This window comes from Etheostoma cragini, chromosome 8 (genome assembly GCF_013103735.1).
Source record: "Etheostoma cragini isolate CJK2018 chromosome 8, CSU_Ecrag_1.0, whole genome shotgun sequence".
Taxonomy (NCBI): Eukaryota; Metazoa; Chordata; class Actinopteri; order Perciformes; family Percidae; genus Etheostoma; species Etheostoma cragini.
In genome coordinates, this window is record NC_048414.1 from 8,016,375 (window position 1) to 8,028,520 (window position 12,146).

Consider the following 12,146-nt stretch of genomic DNA (forward strand, 5'->3'; position numbering starts at 1 on the left):
CTTGTGCTTTACTAAATGCATCCATACATTTGATAAATATCTTTGAGTGACACATAGTAACATACAAGAAAAACAGGTGTTCTGACACAGATTCTAAACACAAATGTTTATTTTTAAATTAGATTTTTAGTAGTGCAAAGAGGACCGACATAATAGTGAGCACTTTTAACTGAATGAAACTGTACAGGAAAGATGTTGCTTTTACAAAAAAAAGCAGTTATTGACAAACTGGTAAGCTTCTACTTTCTTTTCATGAGTAAACAGATGTAAAACACATGACTATTATGACGGCAGTACATTCTATCATATACAGGAGACAGTGAAATGAATAAGAGCCACAAAAAAGCTTCCAGAAAAGGCCAAAACCCCACTGACATCCAAAGAAGCCAAAGGGATGTGACTCTATTATAATACAGTTTGTAATTATTGTTGAATCTAATTTAAGCAGGTCAGGTTGCTGTGGTTGCATACATGTGAACAAATGGACATTTTAGTTACCGAACACAATAGGTAAAAATGACAAATGTTTAGATTTTCTAAGTTATGATTCTTTACTTTTACCATTGTAACGGTTAAATTAAAATGATTGTTGACAACAGCGATGCTGTATTATATAGCCCTTGTGGAAAGATTTGCTTAACGTTAAACCTTACTGGACCTTGAAAGAATAACGCTAATGCAGAATGAACATTGGAAGAAATAAGTGAGGTAGAATGACTACAAACACTCAAGCAATGAGATAAACAGTTAAAAAAAAACTAAAAAAACTTGCTGTACTCAAAACTATTTGTACACCAAAATGATTACAGTAAGATTTAATGTCCAAAATGAATTCCCTGGCAGCCAGCATTGTCTGTTATAATAACCAACCATCAGGTTGACCTTGGCCTTTCAATGATTAACAATAAAAACATTACCAACATTCAAAGCTGTAGAGCTATACCTGCTCTAACAGAATGTCACACTATAGGGAAAGTCCTTTAATAAAAAGGATTGCCTGCATTGTGTTCAAATGTAAACGTTTATCTTACACCCTGCACTGCTTGTCATAAGCAGAGCTGCATAGGATTGAAGTTTCAAGAACACATAGTTGAAAAAAAAGAGACATTACATTCTGATTAAAATGGTCGAAATCAGGAGAAAAGCTTTTTTTGCTTGAAGTAGGCATCAAACCGACTCTGGGCATAGTCCTGCAAAAACAGTAGGTTTTACTATTAGGCAAGGTTTACTCAAATATAACATTAAATATGTAAGAGACAAACACTATTGTGTGTTTTCATGCTGTAAAAGAAAAACATTCTTCTTACCATGTATCCAAACTCAATCTTGGATATCTTTGCTTGAATGATGGACCACAGCCCCCAGAGGAAATGGGATGCTAATGCATACCTACAAATCAAAACAAATGATGTCATAACAACACCAGGGCTTAGGTGATTTTGCAATGACCTTTAGTCATAGATATCGCTGCTGTAAATCATTAAAACACCCATGTGTTACCTGTTAGCTTCAATAATCATGTCCTCTTCCATCTGTGTCTGGTCCAAGGTCATGTCAGAGTGTCTTCTCTGTTCTGCCAAATAACGTCTGATAAAATGAAGCTGAAATAAAAAGCAAAGTGATTTGTGACACGGTGATTAATGTAGTAAAGTTATTATGTGTTACTGGTTTATTACATATTTGTTTACACCGTTCAGTTTTGCCTACACAGTAGTCAATATTGAAAAATAACTCCCAAAATTAGTTTTAATTTCTGTTCTAGTACATATAATACTTGTGATTTTTATGTTGGGTTATCTTTAGAAGGTATTGATTTAATTTTTAGCAATAGGTTAAAAAAAATAAAAAAGAGCTCCTAGTGTCTAATGTTCAAATCAATTACTTTAGTGCATTGATATTTACAACGGGCCGAACAAGCAGACAATGAGTTTTTAGTGTGTAGTAAAAGATCTGCAGACAGCGTCTTCCAAAGGAAAAACTACATTAACATTTTGATTACTATGATTTTCTGCTACAGCGTTAGATATAACACAATAGTGCATTAACAAGTGTTACCACTAGATGGCACTGTGTGAACAGAGCCCTTGTTACATCTTTTCTCTCAGGAGGTTACTTGTACATCAGTAGTGTTGTTAGTATCTGTCTGAGCATCACAGGGAAAAGTGATACGGAAATCCTAATACTACATCCAATCAGTAATTATCAGAGTGATACTAAGATTGGGAATATTTGTATGCCGTCTGAAATTGTTAAAAAACTGATGATACTGCATGAATGTCAATTTTGAGGAAAAACCCCAACACACCCATCTAATGCATTTTAATTCCTTTAATTAAAGCAATTATGATAAAATAATATATAATCAAAATACTAAAGTACACTTACACCATTTGAAATGCTTTCTAATCTTTCTCATACACTAAGAATTGAACTAAATTAGGTGTTACCTTAATGCTAAATTTGTACTTTTTAAATATTTCCATGTATATATCTAATTTGAGGTTTGTATTTTAACATTGAAACTGATTACCTTTTACCATTAAAGTGCAGTGTGGCAATTCTATTCCAAGCACGAGTAAATAATAGGTTATTTAAGCCATTCTGTTTAAATTTGTGCCCGTGAGCCTCTGTTAAGAGCAAGAATGTGGCCAAAGAAAGGTAGACAGCCTTTTTGTTTTAGCTTAAAAAGGATCTTAGACTGACCTGTTGCTCTCTGGTGGGATAGTTCTCAGGTGTGGCTTTGTAGAAGGGCCACTGGTTATAGGTGTAGTCATATACCCACTCACAGAAATGGTTCCCAAAGTCAAAACCCCTACACAAAAGAAAATATAAATTTATATTTATATACAATTGGAGCCCACCAACACTCATTCCTAAACAAAAAAGTACAAATACTGTTGATGTACTGAATAATTCACCTGTAATTGTAACTGCTGTACTCAAAGTCGATCAGCATGAGTCTATCCGTTAGGTTGTGGTCCTTGTCTTCCAGCATCAAAATGTTACCTGCAGCAGCCAAACAAGGGGGGAGAAAATCACCATCTTACACACTCTAATTACTTTAGCTACTGTCAGATATAGACCAGAGGATAGTTTAGTTTAACTGAAGAAAAAAAAAAAAGCATTCCTGTTGTATTGACAAGTATCTAAACTATTCAGCCTGGTCACTAGTTTGGGGTGTGTGTGTGTGTGTGAAAGTGCTCTGCTTTATGTGGACAACAGTTGTGCTATTTCATTCTGACAGTAATTTCCATTAAATATTAAAGTTCATAAATAAGTTGGCATGTCTGGCCGAGTGACAGTGTATCCATGGTTTTGAGAGGGCGTTTCTTCTTGCATGTCCCATTAGTCCCTTGACTTATGTAATATACTGCTCTCTGACGCAATGGGACAGTGAAGCCAGAAGGTTTATCAATCGGCCTATATTAGATGTGTGAAGATACGGGAGCAATGAGAGGACAGAATACATTTTACCTTCCTGGACATCATTGTGGCAGAACACCACTGGTGATGGAGTTGCTGCCAGCAACGCACTGTGGTGAAGAGAAGACCCAGATCATAACAGCACAGGTGATGACAGAAAGAGGGTGTGTCAGTATTGCATATATTAGGTGATTTAGGATAAATTAAGCACAAAGAAATACATTTTATTGAGTATTAAATACAAACATGAAGATGTCGGAGACGATAAAAACTACACTGAAGCAATGACACATCTACAACTCACACTATTTTACTGGCTGCAATACATCAGTCATTCCAATTTCATTTTTACTGGTGGACAACATACATGAGATAAAACACCTACATGCAACTCTATATGCATATTTCAGCAATTTCATTATTTGTGCTGGATAGAAGGTATATATGGAGGCATTATAGGCAATATATACTGAGCAATTCAAAGCATATGCGTACTGTATGTACCCAGTCACATTACTAATATTTCCCACTTGCACACTGCTAACTATGTTCTATCGTAGCATTTGCATATCATATTTGATTATTCTTTATTTTATTCTGTAAAATCTGTACATTAATCTACTGCTTTTTTGCACTTCTGGCCAGATTGTAAAATAGACTGAAAAAGCCCTAGAACAAGTGGCAAAAGAGGTGTTCCACTCTTTATAAGCTTGGAGTATATAACTGAAATCTTTAATACACTGGTGGGATAATTCCAGAGGTCAATTAAAAAAAACGTTTCAATGCAGTAGAAGTTGGCTTATCTACAAGATAAGATTAGCATGTTCTCAAAAATATACACTGACAATGAACACCAGGCTGCTTTTCTATTGGCTGCCAAGGTCAACTCCCTAGAGGACTCAGCAGTGAAGTCGTGGAGGCACTGGGACAAAGGTCAGCCATTAGAATGAAGACAAAAATACAGCTTGTCTGTACCCAAAATTAAATTCTTTTGGGACACAAATCTCAAACTAGAACCTTAAAGCTTTAATTGAGTATTTTCATATCAATAAACATCATGTTTAAATCTGTTGTATGTAGTCAATTGACTTTTCTAATGCAGCAAAAGCAAGACTAAAACTGGGCTTTACTGTGATTTTTTAACATGTTGGATAAATATGAATGAATATAGATGAGCATATGGTAGATGACAGGACACTGTCATTTGCTGTCCCACGTCGGTTTTCAGAATCTATACATTTGTAGGGTTACTTTGTAGCCTCATTGGCAGAAAAAGTCACATCCATTTAACTATTCAATTGCCCTCCCATGTTCCTTTGATCAGAAGAGTCAGAATTAGTTTAGCTAAAGTAACTGTGTTGACCGGGCATCAGGGAGTGACACAGGAAAGCATAGCAGAATAACGGCAACTTCTACATCTTTCCATACTATTTTCAGACACTTCTAATGACAATCTGAGCATGTTACAGGCAAAAACAAGTACATTGACGATGCCCTTTTTTTTCCAACATTGTAACCTTGAAACCCGTTTTGCGGCTGCCGGATACAGCGCTCTCACTTAATACTGGACTAACTAGGAAGAGTTTTGTTTACAGTACTCAGACACTAAAGCATAGGAAAAAAACTGTCCTGGCTTAAAAATACAAAAATTACCTTTCAACCCTACCTGCCACAACTTGAAGACTTTATGTGTATACCATATGCATTAAGGCACGTCATAAAATATACAGTATTTAATGCTCCAACTCACCGGAGGCTCTCCAACTCAGCAGGCAAGTCCAACTTTATCAGCTTCTTGTACTTCTTCACATGTGCTTCACGTACAAAATTAAGATTCATCACTTGATCCATGTATCTAATGCAAAAAACAGACATTTTATACATATAAAAAAACAAAAAACAGACAGTTCTAGTTAAAGAAAGAAAGGGATACCAAGGTGTACTTACTTGTCAATGGTCCCAAACAGCCACTTAGGCTCTTTGTTAAAGGGCATGCTCATTTCATGAAAATGTGCTAACTTAACAGCAATCTCAGCTGATATGGCCGAATCTGAAAGCTGATCTGTGCGCATGCGGGTATTCTGAAAAAAAAACAACACAATTAAGTAAACACTAGGACTTTAAATCTTGTTATATGGTGGCTACTAAAAGCTAATGCTCAATGTGAATGAATTTCTAAATTTCTGAATGTTGAATGGTTTACACAAAGATAAAAAGTCAAGGATATTGTGTGTGTGTGTGTGTACGGTTAGTTGTGCATAATACCGGAAGGTACTGTTCCAAGCGTCCAGCAGGGAAGATGCCGTAAAGTTTTGGTCCCAGAGCTCGTTCTGCCAGGATAGCAAACATCACGCTCTCCAACACCAAGGAGTCCACTCCCTTCATCACAGAAAGTCACACACAGTTTGATGACGTTTATAGTTTAGGTTATACTTCCATGTGAAGGAAAATGACACTGCTGCAGTGCTACTACTACTACTACTACTACAACAATGGTGTACAATTTTCCCATGATAATTAAACACGTTCAGCAAGACAGCTTCATGGACAATTAACTTCTTGAGGACTCTACAAGAAAAAACAACCTGTAAGATGGCACCGTAGACTCTAAGGAGCACCTGGCGAGGTTCCTCTCCCACAGAGGGCACACGGTCAGGCAAACTACACAGGTACAGCAGATTACTCAGCCCACCACTGCAAGGCAAAAAACATCAGTGTTATCACATTGGAGGAAATTTAACGTGACACTACAGGATCTAGTCATAATAAATATTACTCAGGCAACACCAGTACATTTTTCTTTGAATGCTTTGATGTTCATTTATTGTTGCGGGCCAGTCAACGTCAAACTGGATAAAAGAGGTTTATTGCCACAGACAAACCTATTTTGTCATCCTAGCTAATATATCTGTTGTTAAGGTAGTGATCATTTGCACCAAGATTGTCTCTGCCTCATTGTCTGCAGACTCATACTTAATTACCACTGCTAGAACAATATGAGGGGGCACCAGATACGTTTAATACTGGAACGTCTCACACACAGGCCAGAGTTCGGTTAGCTCTTTTATTAGCAAAAACACAACATAGAGGCATTATAAGCATAGACAGTAACAGCGTTTCGGCCGGAACTCAAAGATGCAGAAGTTCCTCAACCCACTGACTCTCTCTCCCAGGGGGTCCTCTCCTCTCGCCAGGCTGACAACCATTAGCTTGCTAGTGGTTACACGTAGCTACATGACTAGCAGCCGGTTGCTACAATAGCAGATGTATTTATCTAATTTAACCCTGTGACATAGACGATGGGCAACCACTAGTGGTCCCTGTTAATGTTTTGAAATAAACCCCTTTATGATTAACGTATGATGAGGCCATTCTAGTGATATTTATCCTTAATACAGCTTTAATTTGCATTAATTTACCTGACGATGCTGATTTGAAAATCACCCTCTGGGATGTTCTTCCACGACCCTGACAGAAAGTCTCGGCACCAAGCAAACGCCCTTCCCCTGGTGTCCCGGTCGACCTCCTCGGTTCTCCCATCCCGAAAAGACTCTGCCTCTGAGTCTTCATCACAGTTGGCCCCAAACAGGGGACTTGGGGTCCTCAAGTTTCTCTCGTTAACGAGAAGCGTTCTGCCTACGCGTTTCTTCTCCGCCGGAGGGTCCTCACCTTTTGTTGTGACGGTCGGGATGTTGCTAAAAAGTTCCGGCCCTGGCTTCTCTGCTCTGCTCAGAACCTCCTTTCCGGAACTGCTGGTCGCATTTCGACTCGACTGCATCGTTAGTTTCCGTGCAAAGAGCAATGGAAGACCGGTGTGAAATATGGGTCTCAAACGGCAAGAGGGAATCGTTGACAACCGCAGTTCACCGGCCACTTTACTTAACCGGAAGAGCCAAACATAGCGGAATAACCTGAATCGCATCGTACATTCAGATTACTTTTATTTTACTCATCGCACGCGCAGTGACCGGGTATTTCTTGAACACTGAGTCGTACTGGCGTATTAAAGGACCAATCACAATTCAACTCTGCAAATATATGATAATGGTGCGTTCAAGACACCTGGGAATATCAGGGATCGTATCCGTGATTGTGTTATTTTCAGACTGCCAGCGTTCACATGTACATTTCATAACCTATGGTCCCGACACACCCCGTTAATGTTTTCAATGTAGCTACATGTATATCTGTACCATAGACTGTAATAATATTAATGGACAGAGCTATGATCTGTACTTGAATAATAAAGTTTTTTGAAGACAAGAAAATGATGCGTGTTCTTCTTCTGTTATATTAGGCTTGTTCGAGGTGAGTCAGGTCTGCACTGATTTGATCACTGGCAATCGGCTTCCATTGCTTGTCTGTTTGTTTTTTTGTTTTGTCTTTTGCCCATTGCTTGCCTGTTAGATTTGTTTCCGATTTGCTCTCGCGTCATGCACACGTAGGCAACGATAATCTCACGAGAGCCAGGCGGCCGCAGTGCTGAGACGTAGGCGGCGCTTTTCACCTTAGACATACAAAGAGTAAAACAACTAGAGACTGTGTACTAGCTGATATGTTGGCCTGGTTATATTTTATTAAATCGAAATCGCACCACAGTGTATCTGTCACTTCCTGTTCAGCCGGAAGACGCCTGAAAACGGCCGGAAACTGTCCGACTTTCCCGAAGCTTTTTGTCCCCGCCCCCTGCGCTCGTCTACTTTACAGGCGAGTAGCAGTTCATCTCGAACGAGCCTACTCTTTGATCGCGCAAGCAAGGTGGTCGCGTGGTTCATTAAGCCTATAGTCCCAAACCATAGACTGTATATTTATTAACGGTCTAGGTTCCAAACACATGTGGCGCTGTCATGGTCTTCTATGGGACAGTATTTCTCTATCACTCTGGTAGAGAGGACAGTTCTTGTTAAAGGTTTAAGAGTATTAGCACATTAGTTTGACATTGTATTTTAATACTGATAGCATGTGTTTGACAAGGTTCAATGTACTTTAAATATATTTCTAAATAGTCATGCACGATATTCATGAATTCATGCATTAATAAAACAAACCGATTATTTTCAGATTAAAACGCTGAGCAAACACAGGTGATACTATTCGGCCAATGGGTGACACACATTCAACTTTTGACCTTTCTTCCCCAGTAACGTATTAGCAGAGAAGAAGGGTGCAATATTTGGAGCCGTTATCGAAGTGAGCATAATGGGATGTTTTTTCCTACCTAAAAGTCAACGTCTGAAGACTTTATTAAAAAAATCTGTAAATGAGACTGAGAGATGTGGTGTAGGCCTACCTGTCAACAACCAGGACAAAGAAAATTGGCCCGGCCTGAGGAAGATGACCTGACGCCGTGATTGCTGCTCAGGGTGCCTAACGTTACACTGCTGGGAACGCCAGTAGACCAGGGGCTCGCACAGCGAGGCCACATTGGGTGAGGATTCATCCGATATAGGGTCTATATCAGAGTTTCATGATGCTGTTGTATCATCAACTTTAGTGCATAAAAAAACAACCTCTCTCTCTATCTCTCTCTTGTTCGCTCGCTTATTAAACTGCTGCGGAGATGGGAGCGTATCTGCGCACGTGTGTCAAGGGAAACTCGAATTTATAGAGCTTACGTACTGAAACGTTGAGCAACCAGCAAAAAGAAATCTCTGGCGCCGCCACTGGTGCCTCGTGTCACTGGTGTTGTACTGTGTCACTGGTGTAACTTCGTCTTTTGGTCATGTGAAATCAAAACTGTCACATTTGATAGAAATACATGATTTGGTTTTAATTGGCTTTGCTTCATTTAAGAGTTAATTTTTAAAAATAGATATACTATCATAACATTTTTCCTGACTGTCCTTCAAATATTGTTGTTATTATAGCAAACAATGGTGTTAATGGTTAAATGCACATAACACATTTCACTAAGCTGATTAAAATACATAGAAACATAATCTTCTATTTTTTGCATTATCATGATCCTGCTGTGCCTCTGTGTATATATATATATATATATATATATATATATATATATATATATAAATGCAGAATGTATTGAGAAATAACATTACTTAAAAGCCCTTTGTTAAGGGTATAAGGGAATACCGATGACAAAAAGATGACACATTGAGCTCTCATTTATGTGGCTTCATAATACCAAAGGGTTAACCAATACTGTCGCATAAATTCAAATGTAGGGAAATTAAATACATATTGAGTGAAACTGTAGAATGACTCATTTAATTTCTGCAGTATTAATATTAACTTTTATTTCTGTGAGTTCACAGTGTAGACCATATATCTAATTGACATTGTATAAGATCGGATAACATGGTATATCAACATGGAGATTTATTTAAAACCTTCAATCATCACTTTTCATTAAGCATAAGAAAACAGATCTGCATGTTGTTACTTAGTTCTCTGGCTTCGGTCAATGATGATAAGCTCCTGACTGCTCACCACAATGGTTTCAGGTCTGGAGTTCGTCTGGATAGATGCAGCAATGTCTCTCCCTGTGTACAACACATGGAAATGGTCAGTTGCTGTAATACTTGAGGTTAAGACATGACATGATGTCAGAGATCATTTACTTTGTCTGATTTCCATACCACAAATTATGCTGTTCTCGTATAACCCTTGAAAATTATGATCTATTTAGCTTCCTGTATTTATTTTATTCAAAAACAAGAGAACAGGCTTAGACTAACACCATATTGGTGGTGTATCTATCATCAAAGCGAATACGGTAGTCTACTACTTACTGTTTCTCGTCAAGCACTGAGGTTCACATGTATTTGCAAGAGAGGGGTGGCACACAGCTGTGTTGCAGTGGATATACACCTGGTCAAAAACAAATGTATTGTTAGAAAATATGTAGATACGTTGATATTAACAATAGTATAAAAACTAAACCAAAACCTTTTTTCTTAAATTAACTTGTTGGATCACATACCTTTACTTGGAGAGGAACCATACCCCGTGGATCGGCAGGTTTTCCCTTAGCAACGTCCTTGGAGGGATTGGCACTTCCAGAACCCACAAATGTGAACATCTTAAACACAAAACGTCTGTAGTGGGTTGGGAACTGGACGCCTGATGAGGCACCAACAGGGATCAGGGCGGTTGTGTAATGGTCATCACGGTATGGGCAGCTATGGCAAAAAGACAAAGTGTAAAATTGGGACTTAGTATAAATATATACATAAAAATTGTTTTATAAATGCATATTTCCAAGTTAAACCTTCAATATAAATACCCTCCAATCAGCAAGTCCCACTGAGGAAGACTATAAGGAGAGGGATCAGCAGTAGCCCAGCATCTTCCAAGAGTCAAAACCAGGTTGGGGTCAGTCCTCTCCTTAATTCGGATCTCAACGTATACAGGATCCCTGAGCACCTTTTGAACCGGGTAGTTGGAATCCTGGTAAAATGAGTTGTAGGCCACAAGCTCTGCTCAAACAGAAAACATTGATGGGGTATACGTTCACTGCCAAATGAGACTGACTGCACAGAATATCTCCTTGACACTAACCTTCCGCACAACCCTTGGTAGTACACACTCCATTGGCCAGCCTCAGCTCCACGCTCAGTGGTCCAAGAGCAGCAACTGGGGGTGGTGGAGGGACCAGGCCAACCTCAACGATGAGAGCCTCAACTGAGGTGCCAACATACCTACACTGGAAAACGAGCCTGAGACAAGAAAAAAGGTCTTTGTCAGTCAATCAGTCAGAAAAGGATTTGAGTATAGTTTGGTTTGTAAAATATCCCAATGAACTAACGCTAACCAATTCTAGGGAATTCAACAGTTCACTGTATTATTTTGATACCACTGAATTGTCTGAATTGTCTGAAGCCTTAGCAAAGTTTTGGTCGTAGTAGTAGTAATCTTTTGTGTTGTGACAAAGTGTAAAGAAAGAAAAACACATACTGAAAGCTGCTGTCTCTGGTAATGGCTCCATTTGGTCCAACAGAGACTTCATAAGAGGAGGACATCTGGTTCTGATAGATTATTAACCCAGGCTCCTCCTGCAGTAAATTAGCAGTTATTTGGTCTTTATTACTACCCGATGAAAATGAATGCAAATCAAATTGAACAGTCAAATGAGTCCTAACACTTACCGTCATGACAGTGCCACAGGCAGTGACAGGGAACTGGTAGATGGCAAAAGCTGAAGTTGTGCCAACAGGACTGCAGGCTGGATCATTTCCAAGCAAAGTTACTGACTCCAAGTCAAGGCTTGGTTTGGTGGCGTCTCTCGCCACTACCACGATGAACTGGCCGTCCTTAGTGCACTGAAGAGTAACTGAGAAAAACTATGTATAAAGCAAATACCCCCTTTCAAATACCTGAGTAGGATATCCATCTAGTTCTGTGAGGAATAGAAAACGTACTTACCAGATTTTCCATAATAGCACATTTGTCCATCAAAGCAGCAGTTTATAGCGTTACATTGTGAAGCAGTGATGTCTGGAGCTCCGCACTGTATCTTGTACTGTTCAGCCACTTCACAAGAGTGAAATGCCTCTGTCGGCTGCTGAGGCTTCTGAGGCAGTGTGGGCTGCTGTGGCTGCTGTGGCCAGTGAGGCTTGGTTGGCTGCTCTGGCTGCTGTGGCTGCTGTGGCCACTGAGGCTTGGTTGGCTGCTGTGGCTGCTGTGGCTGCTGTGGCCACTGAGGCTTGGTTGGCTGCTGGGGCTGCTTTGGCTGCTGTGGCTGTTGTGGCTGCTGTGGCCACTGA

At 39.3% G+C, this 12,146-nt stretch overlaps 2 protein-coding genes and 1 long non-coding RNA gene across 3 annotated transcripts in view; all 3 read right to left on the reverse strand.

The window, feature by feature from the left end:
• Positions 1-206: 206 nt before the first annotated feature.
• On the reverse strand, positions 207-7,420 carry chkb (choline kinase beta). The gene is made up of 11 exons (XM_034879924.1): positions 6,843-7,420; positions 6,009-6,117; positions 5,689-5,802; positions 5,371-5,504; positions 5,174-5,278; positions 3,475-3,533; positions 2,919-3,006; positions 2,704-2,812; positions 1,501-1,601; positions 1,308-1,389; positions 207-1,190 (listed from the first exon to the last, which is right to left on the reverse strand). Exons 1-11 carry the CDS (start codon positions 7,343-7,345, stop codon positions 1,134-1,136), a joined length of 1,461 nt encoding a protein of 486 aa, XP_034735815.1. The 5' UTR covers positions 7,346-7,420; the 3' UTR covers positions 207-1,133.
• A 684-nt stretch (positions 7,421-8,104) lies between these two features.
• Positions 8,105-12,146, reverse strand: part of LOC117949598 — an 8,108-nt gene continuing 4,066 nt past the window's right edge. Inside the window, exon 3 of the long non-coding RNA XR_004657714.1 lies at positions 8,105-8,160. This is a non-coding gene — a long non-coding RNA (uncharacterized LOC117949598). The remainder of the gene's footprint in view (positions 8,161-12,146) is intronic.
• LOC117949559 (zona pellucida sperm-binding protein 4-like) overlaps positions 9,656-12,146 on the reverse strand; it is a 2,889-nt gene continuing 398 nt past the window's right edge. Inside the window, exons 2-9 of the mRNA XM_034879920.1 lie at positions 11,806-12,100; positions 11,529-11,713; positions 11,338-11,435; positions 10,942-11,099; positions 10,667-10,859; positions 10,364-10,562; positions 10,173-10,251; positions 9,656-9,923 (exon numbers count right to left, since the gene is read on the reverse strand). Coding sequence (XP_034735811.1) covers positions 9,820-9,923; positions 10,173-10,251; positions 10,364-10,562; positions 10,667-10,859; positions 10,942-11,099; positions 11,338-11,435; positions 11,529-11,713; positions 11,806-12,100 — 1,311 coding nt within the window. The 3' untranslated portion in view covers positions 9,656-9,819. The remainder of the gene's footprint in view (positions 9,924-10,172; positions 10,252-10,363; positions 10,563-10,666; positions 10,860-10,941; positions 11,100-11,337; positions 11,436-11,528; positions 11,714-11,805; positions 12,101-12,146) is intronic.

What these genes read in the sequence shown, in the direction of transcription:
- chkb (XM_034879924.1), bottom strand. Translation starts at nt 7,345, where the DNA reads ATGCGATTCAGGTTATTCCGCTATGTTTGGCTCTTCCGGTTAAGTAAA. An exon ending in GCTTGGAACAGTACCTTCCG is followed by an intron (nt 5,505 to 5,688) that starts GTATTATGCACA and finishes TTTTTTTTTCAG; the next exon opens with AATACCCGCATGCGCACAGA. An exon ending in CCACAATGATGTCCAGGAAG is followed by an intron (nt 3,007 to 3,474) that starts GTAAAATGTATT and finishes TGGCTGCTGCAG; the next exon opens with GTAACATTTTGATGCTGGAA.